The sequence below is a fragment of the Pyrgilauda ruficollis genome, unplaced genomic scaffold (assembly GCF_017590135.1).
Source record: "Pyrgilauda ruficollis isolate IOZ18807 unplaced genomic scaffold, ASM1759013v1 scaffold129, whole genome shotgun sequence".
In the NCBI taxonomy this organism is placed as follows: Eukaryota; Metazoa; Chordata; class Aves; order Passeriformes; family Passeridae; genus Pyrgilauda; species Pyrgilauda ruficollis.
Genome location: NW_024511321.1, coordinates 324,286 through 340,050, shown reverse-complemented (window position 1 = coordinate 340,050; position 15,765 = coordinate 324,286). Strand labels below are relative to the sequence as shown.

The window sequence follows — 15,765 nt, the reverse complement described above, 5'->3', positions numbered from 1 at the left end:
AAAGAGAAAAAAAAAAAAAAAAAAAAAAAAAAAAAAGAAAAAAAAAAAAAAAAAGTGGTGTTTGGGGAGATTTTTAGCAGTTTTGGCGAAGGGGGAGCTCAGCAAAGCACAGGCATAAGCTGCCTTTCAGGAGCTTTCCCTGGAGCTCCTCGTTTCCTAACAAGACCAGTTTCATTTTAAAGCCTGATCCAAACTTCTCAGAGGGGGAAAAAAAACCAAAAAAACACAACGAGGAAGAGAAAAGAAGAGGAGGCTGCGTTCTCGATGGCCACGAGGTCGCTGTGAGGCCCCTGATGGCATCTCTTCAGCTGTTTTCCCAACTTTTAAATGAGAGGAAAAAATGTGCCTTGTCTCCTTCCAAACCTCAGCTCCTTGCCTTGCTTGGCTTCCCTCTGGGAAAGGCGCTACCGAAGGGCCCCGGAGCGGGGGGATGGCTCCTGCTGCTCCTTGGGGACCTGGTGGCTGCTGCTGGGCTTTGGGGGACAGCCCATCACCCATCACCCAGCTCTGGGTGTCCACCACTGGAGTTTTCCTCGTGCAGCTCATCCTTTTCAGCTGTTGGGAGTCTGTGCAGCTGGCGGGGCGTCACTGTCACCTCCTCAGCACGTCATCAGCCTGATGTGACAGCTCATGGACATCCACCCACGCAGGAGCCTTATCAGCCCCGTGGGAGGAGAGCACGGGTCACCCCCCGAGCTGGCAGACCACCTTTGAGCTTGTTTTCCAGGCACAAAATCAGCCCACGGTGGAAATTCCAGAGCTGGTTGCTCACCAGCAGCGCCATCAGCACAGGGGCAGGAGGAAGGAGCGGCCCCGAGCCACCAGGAAAGGTCAGGAGCACAATGGGTGACCTAAACCAGGGCCTCCCCAGCTGCCCCCAGCCACCCTCTGCCCTGCAAAGCCAGAGCTACCAGCACTGGAAAGCTTTGTCTGAAAAGAATCAGAATCATGGAATGGTTTGAGGGATCTTAAAACTCATCCCATTCCACCCCTGCCATGGCAGGGACACTTTCCACTATCCCAGGCTGCTCCAAGCCCTGTCCAACCTGGCCTTGGGCACTCTGCCAGGGATCCAGGGGCAGCCACAGCTGCTCTGGGCACCCTGGGCCAGGGCCTCACCTCCCTCACAGCCAAGAATTTCTTCCTAACACCTGATCCAAGCAATGTGAAGCCATTCTCCCTTGTCCTGTCACTCCATGTCCTTGTTCAAGCACCTCCAGCTATGAAGGCAACCTCTAAACCTCTTGTGGCCGACAGCCCCACCACTGCCAAGCTCTGAGCAGAGGGGGAAAGCTCCAATTATGGATGGATGGAGCCACCATCCAGCTGCTCAGAAAGAAGACCCAGCATTCTGGGTACACAAGAAAAACTCATCCTCCTGTGACATGTAGGATGGGCACCAAGCTCAGCCCCTTGGCCTCACCTTCGTGGAGGGCTCGGTGTCCTGGGAGAGCTCCTGGTAGGCTCCCACCTCCTCCCAGGTGGCAATGAAGGCATTGGTGGGCACGAAGGCGCCAGCAGAGCGGGGAAAGCCGGCCTGGATGTATCGCACAGCCTGCTCCAGCACGTCCCTGGAGTCATCCTGCCGGTAGTAGATGTTCCCTCTGTCCCCGGAGGTGTCCAGGTCGGCCAGGAAGGGGGCGATGACGGGGAAGTCTGTGGGGAAATCGTCATCCACGTACTGGGTCTCCCTGGGGAAATCCTGGGTGGAGATGACCCCGTTGGTCCCCACCTGCGGGGAGAGCGGTGCAGGGCGCTCAGGAGCTGCAGAGGTGCCACCACTGCTGGTCCCCTGGCCCTGTGCCCCCCTCCCCGGTGCAGTGAGAGCCCTGAGGCCGCGTGGCCCCATCCGGCCGGGCAGAAAACAAAGACCTCGGGCTTCTCCATCCCCCAGGGAGCTGCGGCTCGGGGGCCGTCCCAGCTGCAGCCGCTGCTGCGGGGGAACAGCTGCGGGGGAGAAAGCGGAGGAGAAAGCCCTCTTGTTCCTCCCGAGACAGCGGGCAGGAGACCGCGGGAAGGGGGAAATGATGGATGGATGGATGGATGGATGGATGGATGGATGGATGGATGGACGGGGAAAACACGTGCGGTGAGACAGCGAAGGTGCACATGGAGGGGCAGGGGCGGGCAGGAGGAGGAGGAGGGGATGTGAAGGCAGGGGAGGAAGGGGCTGAGTGGGAGGAAGGACGGAAAGATGGAGGGGTGAAAAGCCAGAGGAAAGGAGGGATGGTGGGACAGAGGGATGGAGGGAAGCAGAGTGGGAAGATGGAGAGAGACAGGGTTGGAAGGAGGGAGGGACAGAGGGTGGAGAGATGAACGGAGTGAAGACGGAGGGACAGAGGCAGATGATGGAGAGGAAGAAGCGGGGTCGGGAGTGAGAGCGGCCGCGGGGAAGGAGGGCAGGGAAGGAGAAGGGAGCGGGGCCAGCGGCACTCACGAAGAGGCGGCGGGCGGCGCGGCCGTAGAGGCGCAGGGCGCGGCGGAGCAGCAGCCCGGGAGAGCTCTCGTCGTCCCCGGGCCGGAGCCGGGCATCGCCGCGGGCCGGGCCGTGCGGGAGCAGCCCCGGGCGGGGCAGGGCTGCCCCCACCGCCAGCACGGCCGCCAGCAGCGCCGCCAGCGCCCGCATCCCCACAGCGGCCACGGGAGCCCCCGACGGTGCCGAGCGGAGCGGAGCCGAGCCGAGCGGAGCGGAGCTGAGCCGAGCCGGACGGGGCGACCCCGGCCCCGCGGGGCGGGACGGCACGGGGAGCAGCCCGAGGGGCGTGGCCAAGCTGCGGCCGTCCCCGTCCTGAGCCAATCAGATCTCACCCAAAATCCGTCCAGGGTTGAGGCCCCCACCGCCCCTCCCGGTACCGGCACCCCGGGGGGAGCGGGGTACCGGAGCGGCGGTGTCCCGAAGGGGCATCCCGGGAAGGAGTGGGATCCCCTCTTGGAGCCCCCCGTCCCCCGGTAGGGGCATCCCGGGAAGGAGCGTGGGATCCCCTCTTGGAGCTCCCTATCCCCCCGGTACCGGCATCCCGGGAATTAGGGTAGGATCCCCTCTTGGAACCCCTATCCCCCCGGTACCGGCATCCCGGGAATTAGGGTAGGATCCCCTCTTGGAACCCCCCGTTCCCCGGTACCGGCATCCCGGAAAGAAGCGTGGGATCCCCTCCTGGAGCCCCCCGTCCCCCCCGCTCGTTTCAACGTCCCCGGGGCCGGGCCCGCGTCCAGCCGGGGTCGGGGCCGGGGTCGCGGCATGGGCGGGAGGCTCCGGCCGCTCCCCGCTCCCCGCTCGGATCCTGATCCCTTGAGCCGGGAAGAAACGTGACTCCTCATCCCTCGGGGAGCCGCGGGGGGAGGACACGGGCAGCCCCCGGCCAAAATCTGTGGTGCAGCTCAGCTGGCAGGCGGTCGGCCAGCGGCCCCCCACGCACGCAGGGTCAGTGCTGTTTATCCTTCCTCTGTCCCTTCATCCATCATCTCCATCTCGATGGATCTAGGAGAATTCCCTGCCTTTGGGTCGGGGTGGGAGCACCCACAGCGGCGGAGGGCAGGAAGAGCTCAAATCCCGACAGCTGCACTCCATGAGTGCTCCTGGAAATCCGGGTTGGGAGCAGCCAAAAAACTCTGCTCCAGCTTCTTGGAGCGTTTTTCCCCTCCCTGGCCTGGAGACTGCATCTGTCCCAAGGCACAGCCATGCCCGAGGAATGCCAGATAACAAGGAGGGAAGTGTCAAACCCCCGTAGGCTGTCGAGGGAAATAAATCAGGGACACGTTCACGGCATTCCCGACAGGAATCCTCACACGGGAAGCAGCTGGACACCCTCCACCCCGTCTATTGCAGTGACAGGGATTTGTCACTGTGGGCCCTGTCCCCTCCATCCTAGCTGAGTGCAATCCACTGCATCCTGCTCACCCTGGGAAGCAGCTCCCACTGGTGCTGGGATTGAAGTCTGGCTGTTCCAGGGATGTCACTGCTGGGGCCACATCTGGAGAAGCCGCTGCCCCTTGGCTGCAGGCAGCTGGCTGGCTCCAGCCCCTGGAAGGAGTCATTTGCCTGGCCATGGAAAACCATTAGGACTTTGAGCGGGGTCCAGGCCAGCTGGACATGATCCGCAGCCTTTGAGGAGCTTCCCGTGCCAAAGTGTGGCTTTTCTTTGAAGCTCAAACACCTCCACGGCTCTCCAGGGAAATTGGGAGCTGCAGGGGGCCAGCAGCTCCTCTGCCTGGTGAGATCCCAGCTGGGATGTCACTCCCGTGGGGAATGGTGGCATTTGGTGGCACCTCGGAGGTGGCAATGGGCAGAGGGGGCAGGAAGTGAGGGAGGGAAAGGGAGGAGAGCCTTGCTGCTCCATGAGATCTTTGAGGGCTGTTAAAAATCCAAACCACGGGCCCTGAGAATCCTCTGGACAGGGAAGGAGGAGCTGCCAGGCTTCCTGCAGCCTTTAGGATGCTAAAAAGTGAATTTTTCCAACTCTCGGAGCCAGGATGGCACCAATCAGTTAAAAAATGGCAGCTGGGAAGAGCTGGGATCTGTCCTGTCCTTGGGAGCAGAATCCTGCTGGCAGGGGAATCCCTGTGGCTTTGGGAGAAGCTGGGAGCCTTAGAGGGGATGGGAACAGGGATTGGAGTGATGAGGGATGAGGAAGAGGATGGAGACAAGAAATGGGATGAGGATAAGGATGGGGACTATGGTGTGAATGGGGTCAGAGATGAGGATGGGGAGATGGGAATGGGACAGGGAGAGACAGGGATGGGGACAGGAACAGGGATGGGTATAGGAGACCAGGGATAAAGATGGAGACAAGGATGGGGATGGGGATATGGATGAGGATGGGACAAGGATGAGGATGGGCAATAGAAAATGAAGAGGAAGGTGAGGAAAGGAACAAGGATGGGCACAGGAATAGGAATAGATTTTGGGATGTAGATAGGATTGGGGATAGGGATAGGGATGAGGATGGGGCTGGGGATGAAGATGAAGATGGGAATGGGGACAAGGATGAGGCTGGGGACAGGATATGGATGGGGACAGGGACAGGCTGTGCTGGCCCACACCCTGTGCTGGGAAGGGAGGTGGCACAGGGACCCTGTAATCACTTCCATGTGCCTCAGCAGAGCCTCTGGCTGCAGGGTCCATCCCTCCTCTCAGCCTGGGCATAAAAACAATCCAGAGCCGTTTCCTGGGGGGCATTTTGGGCAGAAACAGATGTGCTGACATTATGGAAATGGGGGAGATCTGGGATGGGGCTGAGGGTGGATCTGTCCCCACCCAGCAGGCACTCCCAACTCCCTGTGCTAAACTGGGAAATCCAGGACAAGCCACTGCTCACACTCCTGCCAGATGTGGCTGCCGGGGGAGGCCGGCACTTCCCTGTCCTGCCGAAGGCTCACCTTCCCCTGGGCTGGAAAAGCAGAGGAATCCCTGGCTCAGAGGCTGCCGAGGCAGGAAATCCCTGCAGCCTCTCCCCGGAGCCTGGCAGCGCTGGAATTGCTGAGCCCCTGCAGCCGGCAGAGATAAGGGCAGCAGCAGGAAACGCTCACCTCTCCCGGGGCAGCCAGGAAAGGAAGCGGCATTCCCGGCCATGGGAGAGGGGCTGGGGGCTGCAGCACGCACCAGGGGCTCACAGGATGCTCGCTGCTTTGGGATGTTTGCAGGGAAGCAGGGCTGGGATAAGAGCAGGGATTCAGCCTCGGCCAGCAGTGTCCCGTTGCCAGCTGGGTTAGTGGGTCACTGCAATAAAGCCCTTGGAGCATTTCTCCCCCCTGGATATGGGAAGGCAGCCCTGCTCAAGGCCAGGGGATTTGGCAGGAAGGGCCAGGAGCCCGTGCCTTGAGCATCCCTGTGCTTCCTGCAGGAAAGGCTCTCTCAGAGACAGCCCTGGGCAGCACCTAAAAGGGGTTTGGCCTCATGTCCTAAGAAAAAGAGAAGTCTCTGGGGTCCCCTGGGGTTTAGGTTGGAAAAGCCCTCTAATATCATCCAGTCCAACCTTCCCCCAGCACTGCCAAGGCCACCACTGACCCTGTCCCCAAGTGCCACATCCACACAGCTTTGAAATCCCTGCAGGATGGTGAATCCACCACTGCCCTGGGCAGCTGTGCCTGGTCTGGACAACCATTTTTTTGTGAAGAAATTTTTCCTAACATCCAGTCTAAACCTCCCCTGGCATAATTTGAAGCTGTTTCCTCTTTCCTGTCCCTGTTCCCTGGGAACAGAGCCCGACCCCCACTTGGTTGCTCCCCCCCTTTCATGGAATGATAAAAAGAAAATTCCTCCATCCTTAAAAACTGGAATCAGCTGGATAATACCAGCCAAATGTGACAGCAGCATTTCTGAGGCTCTGAAAAACCAGGCAGAATAAAACCAGACCCCTCAGCAGCCCCCTGGCCCAGGCAGGTGGGCACAGCCCTGGGTTTGAGCCCAACCTCAGGAGCCACCTGAGAACTCCCATCTGGTGCTTCCAGCAGCAGGAACAAGCTCTGAGCTGTGCCAGGGACACAGGGGGACGCTCTGGGTGGCTGTGCCCCTCCTCTGGGGTGGCTCTGCATCCCTTCAGGCCACCCTGAGGGATTTCTCCATCTCCCTGCCTTCCCTGGGGCTGTTTCCTTTCCTGGGAGCATCCTGAGGGAGCTGACACAGGGCAGGTCCCCCCCAGCACAGCACCCAGCTCTCCACATCTCCATTTTTGGGAACAATTCTCATTAATTTTCCTCTCAATTCCTTGACTCAGCCTCGCCTCGTGACTCAGCAGCTCCTCGCCCTGGCCTGCTGCAGGGACACAATTCCCAAAGGATCCAGGGATGGACCCACTTCCCAAAGGATCCAGGGATGGATTCACCTCCCAAAGGATCCAGGGATGAATTCACTTCCCAGTGGATCCAGGGGTGGATTCACCTCCCAAAGGATCCAGGGATGGATTCACTTCCTAAAGGATGCAGGGGTGGATTTACTTCTCAAAAGATCCAGGATTTGCTCAAGGACAGCCACCCATGCTGCAGGTGACTTCCCACCCTCCAGCTGTGACCCAGCAGGGATCTTTCTGCTCAGGGCATCACAGGTGTTGTGGGAGAGAGGTTTTCCTTATGGAGAGTTGGAATTACGAGGTCTAGAACACCATGGAAGAACAAGATTTTTATAAAAAGAGGGTTTCTTGGCAACTTGGCTGGAGCAGAAATGTGGGGAAAGGTTTCAGTGCATGGAGAGGAGGAAAACCAAGTTGGATGAGGCTTGGAATGACCAGGTCTAGTGGAAGCTGTCCCTGCCCGTAACAGGGGCTGGAATGGGGTGAGGTTTAAGGTCCCTTCCAACCCAGACCATTCTGGGATTCCAGGATTAAGCTGCTGAATCCTCCCAGCTGCAAAGTGGAGCTCAGAGCTCCCAGCACCCCGAGGAGCCAAAGACTCACAGGATGGAAAAACGTGGAAAAGCTTTGAGCCATCTGAGCCCCAGCCCACAGAAACACTCCAGGTTTTACAATGTATTTTAAGACATAAAGGTAAAGAAAAGGGGTTTTTTTTCTAAATCTCTGGGGCTCTCCTTTCTTCCTTCCTTCCTTCCTCTCTCTAAATATTGCTGCAAAGCTGTTTTTGCTCCAGCAGCTGCCGGATGAGCGTGAGGAGCCCTGCGAGCCCCCGGCACAGAGCTCGCAGGGAGCTCCCAGCCCTGCCTGACTCTGACTGGTTCCTGCTCCCCAAAATTACCCAGGAGTTCCTTATTTGGTCCAGGCTCCAGCAAATTCCCTGGCAGAGGGGATTGCATCTGCAGGGAGAGCAGCCCGGATGGGTTTGTGCTGGGGCATGGTCAGGAGGGAGCGAGCTCAGAGCAGAGAGAAAATCAGGGCTGAGAGCAGAGAGAAAATCAGGGCTCAGAGCAGAGAGAAAATCAGGGTTCAGAGCAGAGAGAGAATCAGGGCTCAGAGCAGAGAGAGAATCAGGGCTGAGAGCAGAGAGAAAAATCAGTGTTCAGAGCAGAGAGAGAATCAGGGTTCAGAGCAGAGAGAAAATCAGTGGCCTTTTCAGGGAGTCTCATGTTTGTCCCTGCAGCACAAAGCACACACACTTTGCCTGTCCCCATCACTCTCCAGAGCGCACAACCAGAACAGAATCACAGAATTTCCTGAGCTAGAAGGGACCCACAAAGATCATGGAGTTCAATTCCTGGCCCTGCACATACTCCCCAGCAATCCCAGCCTGGGCATCCCTGGCAGCTCCTGGAGCTCTGGCAGCCTCGGGAATGTCACTATTCCTTGGGAAGCCTGGGCACCCTCTGGGGGAAGAAAATTTTCCTGATATCCAACTTAACCCCCTCCCACCCCAGGTCTGATCCTGCCCCATGCCAGGGCTCTGACCCCAACACGTGCTGGGCTGAGCTGCTGCAACATTGAGACCTTTCCTCGAGTGTTTATACCCAGAATGAAGAGCTTGCTGCAGGATTGGGCTTTATTTGTTGCATGGATTAGGTGCCCCTGGAATCTGGCCAGCTTCTCCCCAGCTGGAAGCGAACAGGGAATTCCAGAGTGGTTTGGGTTGGAAAGGACCTTAAATCCCATCTCGTTTCATGGGCAGGGACACCTTCTCCTGGATAAACTGGGATCCCACAGCTTGCCCTGGGAGCACCATCAGAGCTGACATTCAGCCCTAACAAATCCAAAAAACCTCTTTCCAGCTCATCTCTCCTCTCCTGACCTCCCGGGGCCTCCAGCCCTGACCCCTGCAGCCCGGAGGGCTCGGGGGTGACTAATCCCAGCAATTAGCCTCGTTCCCTCATTTATCTGCTTCCTGCCTTTGTGTGCCCCTGACAGCTCCTCGCAGCCGATCCTCCCCCAGCCGCATTTCTCCATCTCCATCTCCCTGCCAGCTTTTGTCCCTCGGAGCCTCTCGGGGCCGGGTGAAGAGGTTATTCCCCCCCGACACGTGTCCCCTGCATCCCTTGTCCCCAAAATCCAGCGGCCAGCAGCGCCGAGGTCAGCGGGCCGGCCAGGATTTGTTCTTTAAAATTGAATTTGTTCTTTAAATTGAAGACGGGTGAAGCGCCGGCGGCGTTTCAGGCTAAAAGGGATTTTAGGGCTGAGCGATCCGGCTAAATGGGGACAGAGGGCTCGGGGTAGCTGGGAATTCAATGGGAAATCGCGGCACACATGGGCAGCACATTTGGGAGCTGCCTGCTCCTCGGGACAGGCTGTGCTTCCCCAGGGCAGCTCCGCGGACACACGGACATCCAGAGGGGTGGAAATCTTCCCATGTGTGGGGTTCACAACCTTTCCATGCCTAAAGCAATCAGCCAGCCCGCTTGGATTTAATTATTATGTTTCCTGAGATCTTATTTTCTTTTTTAGTTCAGGATTCTTCTCCCCTTAAACTGAAATTCAAATAGTTTGGGAGGATTTTTTTTTCTCTCCCCAAGGAGGTACGGGCTGCTCATGAAGGAAGGAAAAGAGATGGAGGGGGAAAAAGGATGGAGGGAAGGAAAGGATGGATTTGGGTTGGAAGGGACCTTAAGAATCATCCCATCCTATTTTTTTCCTTTTCTTTTTCCTCTCCTCTTTTCTTTCCTCTCATTTCCTTCCCTTCCTTACCCCTTTTTCCTTTTTTCCCCCTCTCCTCTCCTTTTTCCTTTCCTTAGCCCTTTTTCCTTTCATCTCCTTTCCTTACCCCTTTTCTCTTTTCTTTTTCCACTCCTCTCCTGTTTGCTTTCCTTCCTTTCCCCTTTTTCCTTTCCTCACCTTTCCTTTCCCCTTTTTCCTTTTCTCTCCTTTATCATTTCTTCTCCTTTCCTTCCCTCTTTTTCCTTTACTTTTTCTTTTCCTCTCCTCTCCTGTTTCCTTTCCTCCCCTTCCCCCTTTTTTCCTTTTCTCCCCTTTGTAATTTCCTTTTCTCTCCTTTGTAATTTCCTTTCCTTTCCTTTCCTTTCCTTTCCTTTCCTTTCCTTTCCTTTCCATTTCCTTTCCTCTTTTCCTTTTCTTTTTCCTCTCCTCTCCTCTTTCCTTTCCATCCTTCCCCCTTTTCCTTTCCTCTTCTTTCCTTCCCCCTTTTTCCATTTATTTTTCCTTTCCCCTTTCCTTTCTTTTCCCTCCCCCTTTTTTCTTTTTCCTTTCCTCCTCTTTCTCCCCATCCCAGGGCTGATCCCTCCCTCCTCTCCCTCCCGACTTCCAGACCCCCTCCCGTCCCTCCCTGCCTTTCCCGGACCCCTCCCCGTGACTCTCCCTGGCTTGTTCTGGAAACGCCACAGAGCCCAAAAAACCACTTTCCTTCTTCTTTCCACTCATCCCGGGGCCAGGACGAGCCCTTGTGCAACCACGGGGCAGCGTTGCTCCATCTCCCTTCCTGCCCAGCCCCCGCTGCTCTCCCTCCCTCGCGTTCCTGCTCCTGGATGGGATGGGATGAGATCCATGGGATGGGATGGGATGAGATGCGATGCTGGCAGCCCCCGGAGCCCTCCAGGGCACAATTCCCAATTTCCCAGGGTTTTCTCCCCCTCCGGGAGCAGCCCGCAGCTGGCTGCCGTCTGCGGGGCTGCAGCGCTGGCTCGGGGCGGGGATGTCGCCTCCCCAGAGGAGGGATTGTGCTCCCAAAGTCCCCTCTGCTGGCGACGCTGTGGCAGTCAGGATGGGGAGGAGCCCTGGATGCTTTTGTCAAATTAAATCGGGGGATTTGGGCGTGGCTAAGGTGCTCGGTGCAGCTTCCCAGGAAAAAACAAACAAACAAACAAACAAACAAAAAACCCAAAACCCAAACAAAAAAAACTCCAACAAAAACAAACAAAAACCCCAAACAAACAAATAAACAGAAAAACAAACAGAAAAAAACCCTAAACAAACAAACAAAAAAACCTACCAAAAAGCCCCAAAAACAAACAAACAAAAACCCCAATTAAAAAAAAAAGAAAAAAAAAAGAAAAAAAAAACACAAACAAACCAAAACCAAAGCAAAGAAGGAAAAAAACAAAAAAAAACCCCAAAACCCCCCCAGGTTGTAAACAGGTTTTCAGCTGAGGACTCAGAAGTGCCTATTTTGCAAGCAAAAGCTGTGTATAGGCTGGGAGTCTAAAGCAAAAAAAAAAAAAAAACCACCAAAACAACAACAAAAACAAACAAACAAACAAACAAACAAACAAAAAACCTCCCAAACAAACCAAAGAAAAACCCCCAACCCCACTGTTCTGAGGGATGAAAACCCCAGGGTGTCCCCGAGGTGGGGGTTCCCCATCCTTGTGCCCCGGGGTGTCCCCAAGGTGGGGGTTCCCCCTCCTTGTACCCCATCCCTGGCTGCCTCCCCAAGCTCTCAGCGCATCCTTTTGGAAGGGCAGCGCCTCCTGTGGATCTGTGAATCCCCAAATCCCCAAATGCCGCCGCCTGGAAAGAGGGAAAGGCTGGAATCCTCTTTAGTCTGGGGGAAGCAGAGCTGGGGAAGGTCCCGGGGAGGGGAGCGAGGCTGGGATGGGGCTGGAAGCTCCGGGCACAGAGGATGCAGCGCTCCCCTGCAGGAAGAAGCTTTTCCCTGCAGGGCTCTCCCAGCCCGGGAATGTCCAGCAGGAGCTGCCAGAGCCTCAGTTCCCGGCCCTACAAAACCCTGCTCGGCTAACGGGCTCTAAATTAGGGTTTTCAGACACCAGGACAAACATTTCCAAAGGGAGCGCTGAGCTGCGGGATGGAAATGCCGTGCTCCTGACAAAGAGCAGGGCACGGCTCCTCTGGGAAGCGGTGGCTCCTTGGGAAAAGCCAGGCTTGGAAAAAACCCGGCACAGCAGCAGGGCAGGAGCTCCTCACCAAAATCTGGCAAGGAGGAGCTGGAAGGAGTCCGCAATACTTTCGGGAAAAAAAAACAAAACCCAACAAAACCCAAAAAACCAAACAACTAAAATTCCTTGTGGATGCTTCAAGTTTTTCCAGCTCCTCATTTGTTTCTGGGTTTTGTGGCTGCTTTTTCTTCCGTTTTGGGTTGTTTTTATTCCGGTTTTTCCCCCACCCTCCCCTTCCCCCTCTCCAGCAGGAATGTGACCAGCCAGAAGAGGGTCACGTCGGAAGGGTGACGAACGAACGGGGCAGATTCGTCATCCGCGCTGATGAGACTTTCTCCAAATAATTTTTCCCTCCTCTAATAGCTGCAATTTATGCAAATAGAGGCAAGGAAGAGCTAAATGGGGATTTGATGCAACCTGGCTGCCCACGCCACGCTCTCTCCCAGCGGAGATGGAGGAGGGAGAGGAGTCTGTGGTCACATTCCTGGCTGGACACCTACCCCAGCCCGAGCCTGCCTCGAGGCATCCATCCCTCTCACAGGGAAGGATGGGCACTTGTTGGAACCCTGCACACTGAGAATTTTAGACTTTCTGTGTTAAAAGGCACAGACCCTCAAGAGAGCAAGAAGAAGGCTCTGCCCTAAAATCTCCAACTATATATATTGTTATATTCTAAACCCTTAAACTCTGAGTTTTCCACCCTGGGATTTTACACACTTTTATTCAAACTCCACACCCACAATCCCAGTTCTGTCATTCCATTTTGGAAGCTTCTCCATGGCCTCAGGTCAATGCAGTGTTTCCTTGGGGGTCAGAGCCTGTCAGCACAGAAATTTCTAAATTTCTAAATTTCTCATCATCCAGGGCTCCAGCAGGCACTGTGGCTGCCATGCTCAGCATCAAGGGAGGGAATCCAGACCAGCTGGAATCACCCCCTGCCCACCTGCTCTGACACCCCCAGCCACACCTGCACTGGGTGGTACCTCCTGTGCCTGCTCCCAGAGCATCAGAGCCACGCCCTGGTGGTCCCAAAAAGTCCCTGGTCCATGCCAGGCTCTCGCCATGGAGCAGTGCAAGGTCAGGAGCAGCAGCACCCCCTGGTCCTTCGGGGTTTCCAGCCACTGCTGCTGCAACCACCTCCAGAAGGGGCTGGGTTTTGTCACAGCTCTTCCTCCTCCTCTTGCCAAGTGCTGGATTGCCACTGAACTTGGCCTTCTGGTGGCTGTGAAGGGACTTTCCCATGGTGGGGGAGCAGCCCAGAACTTCAGCCTCTTCCCCTTCAGAGCAGACGTGGGAGTGTGCAGGGTCACGGCTGATCCCATCCCTGGGATGGTCCCAGAATTGTTTGGGCTGGAAGAGATCCCAAAGCCCACCCAGTTCCACCCCCTGCCATGGCAGGGACACCTCCCACTGTCCCAGGCTGCTCCAAGCCCTGTCCAGCCTGGCCTTGGGCACTGCCAGGCTGCTCCAGGCACCCTGCGCCTCCTCCCTGGCATTCGCAGCATCACAGCAGAGCTGGCACCAGTTGCTCCAGGGGTCAGGCCAGGCATCGTGCTCCTGCTAAATCAGCTCTCCAGAGGTGCTGGGCTCTCCTTCCCAATCCTCATCCTGGGGAAAAGCTGAGGGATCCCACCACATCTCCCTTCCCCCATTCCCTGCTGCTGGGATTCCTGCAGGGAGCCGGCAGCAGTGCAGGGAGCAGAGTGCGGGGTCAGTAAAGGCACTGGGTGTTTTCCAGGAGCTATTTTGGAGGATATCATTCGGATTGCTTCCCAGGGCAGCCTGAATTTCCTTTCCCCCGGGGCCCCAGGCAGGAAGCAGCCTCTGGGTTCACGCTCAGCCCTAATGAGGGCAGCACTTCAACACCAACCGTGGGTGAGAGCTGAGTTTTATCTTGATTTCTTCCGGACCTGGGACTTTCCCTTGCACTACCACAAACAGTCCCTGCCCTCACTGCTGGAGGAATCACCAGCTACAGGAAATACAGCCCACCACTAAAACCTGCCACGCTGATGCCCTGCCCCACAAACCTCCTTTCCCGCCCCTGCTGTCATCTTGATACTTCCCTGTGCTTCGTGTACACTCATCCAGAGCAGCAAAGAGTGGTCTGAAAGCAGACAGGCACGGTTCCATGCTTATTCATCGTCACATGCATCCTGCAAGGCGCTGTGTGCGTTTTGCAGCCGTGGTGCTGCCGTCGGAGCTGCTTTTCCTGGAAGGAGCTCTGGGGGCTTCTCCCGGAGTTTGCTGCTGGGACAGAGGAGCGCTGCCAGGGGCTGGGGGTCAGCAGCACACGGCACACCCGCGGGATGGGCTGCAGGTGGATGTGGCACCCGCTCGGCTTGAATCATATCCTAGAATCCCAGAATTGTTTGGGTCGGAAGGGATCTGAAAATCATCCTGTTCCTCCTGCCGCGGGGCAGGGACACTTTGCACTGCGTCCAGTTGGCTTGTGTCCTGCGACACCCCCAGGGAATCAGCCCCAGCCGCCTGCCCTGTCGCCCCGGGGGCTCAGCCCTGTCCCCAGCCCTGTCACCCCTGCAGGGGCTCGGTCCCCGCACCGTGCTTGGACCCAGTCCCGCACCCGCAACCCCCCGGGCTCAGCCCTGTCCCCTTTCCGGCACCCCCACCCCTGAGGGGCTCAGCTCCAGCTCCCTCCCCTCCAGTGCCTCCTCCCAGAGCCCCTCACCCCCGGCACTCACCCCCGGCCCCTTCCCCTCCCTCTTGCCGGGAGCCCCGGTTCTCCCGGGGGAGCAGCGCAGCCCCCGCAGCCGAGCTCCGCCGGCCGGGGCGGGCCGGGCGGCGAGAAGGGGCTGTCCCGGGGGCCGTGCCCGGTTACACTGCACCTCCTCCTCCTCCTCCTCCTCCTCCTCCTCCTCCTCCTGCCTCCCTCTCTCCGCGGCGGGGGCCGCCAGCCCCGCCGGGACAGTCGCCACCGGCAGCGGCGGCGCGGTGCGATCCGTCCATCCCATCGCGTCCCGGTGCGATCCATCCATCCCATCGCATCCCGCTGCGGGACATCCATCCCACCGCATCCACCACACCCCCCGCCGTGCGCTGCGGGACTCTTTCCCATCCCGGTGCGAGGGGACATTTACCGCAGCCCGAGGCGGAGCGGGGCATCCCTCGCCGCCCATCCCGGCGCGGCGCTTCCCATGGAGGCCGAGGGTTACCGCTGCCGCAGCAGCCGCTACATCGAGAGCGGCCAGTCGGCCGTGCCCAGCTCGGTGCTGTTCGCCGCCGGCCTTTTGGGGAACGTGCTGGCGCTGCTGCTGCTGGGCCAGCACCGCCGGCGCTCCCGCTCGCCCGGGGGCCGCCCTCCGCGGGTGTCGGCGTTCTACGTGCTGGTCACGGCGCTGGCGGTCACCGACCTGCTGGGCAAGTGCCTGATCAGCCCCATGGTGCTGGCAGCCTACGCCTACAACCGCAGCCTCAGCGAGCTGGGGCCGGGCGGCCGCGGCGAGGAGCAGCCGGGGGTGCTGTGCCAGCTCTTCGCCTTCCTCATGGCTTTCTTCGGGCTGGCCCCCACGCTGCTGCTGCTGGCCATGGCTCTGGAGTGCTGGCTTTCCTTGGGCCACCCCTATTTCTACCGGCGGCACCTGACCCGCCGCCTGGGCGCCGCGCTGGGGCCGGCGGCCGCGGGGCTGTGCGCGCTTTTCTGCGCGCTGCCCCTGCTGGGTTTCGGCGCTCCCATGCAGTACTGCCCGGGCACCTGGTGCTTCATCCGCATGGCCGGGGGTGGCCCGGGCCAGCTGGGCTTCCCCGTGCTCTACGCCAGCCTGATGGGCTTGCTGGTGTTGGCCATCGTGGCGTGCAACGTGAGCAGCATGCGGCAGCTGTACGGCATGGCCCGCAGGCAGCCCCGCCGCGGGACGCCCCCCGCCGCCGCCCCGCGCATGGAGGAGCTCGACCACCTCGTCCTGCTGGGGCTCATGACCGTCCTCTTCACCGTCTGCTCGCTGCCGCTCATCGTGAGTAATCCCGGCGTGTCCCCCCTGCCGCCCGGGTTCTTCGGGAAAATCGCCCTGTCCCCTGGGAGTGGGGGG

At 58.2% G+C, this 15,765-nt stretch overlaps 2 protein-coding genes across 3 annotated transcripts in view; one reads left to right on the top strand and one right to left on the bottom strand.

Moving 5' to 3' along the window:
* The window catches only part of NID2 (nidogen 2), a 16,752-nt gene extending 14,065 nt beyond the window's left edge, over positions 1-2,687 (bottom strand). For both annotated transcript variants that reach the window (XM_041458481.1, XM_041458482.1), the window contains exons 1-2: positions 2,438-2,687; positions 1,424-1,732 (exon numbers count right to left, since the gene is read on the bottom strand). In XM_041458481.1, coding sequence (XP_041314415.1) covers positions 1,424-1,732; positions 2,438-2,626 — 498 coding nt within the window. In that variant the 5' untranslated portion in view covers positions 2,627-2,687. The remainder of the gene's footprint in view (positions 1-1,423; positions 1,733-2,437) is intronic.
* An 11,983-nt stretch (positions 2,688-14,670) lies between these two features.
* Positions 14,671-15,765, top strand: part of PTGDR (prostaglandin D2 receptor) — a 4,878-nt gene continuing 3,783 nt past the window's right edge. Inside the window, exon 1 of the mRNA XM_041458527.1 lies at positions 14,671-15,690. Coding sequence (XP_041314461.1) covers positions 14,875-15,690 — 816 coding nt within the window. The 5' untranslated portion in view covers positions 14,671-14,874. The remainder of the gene's footprint in view (positions 15,691-15,765) is intronic.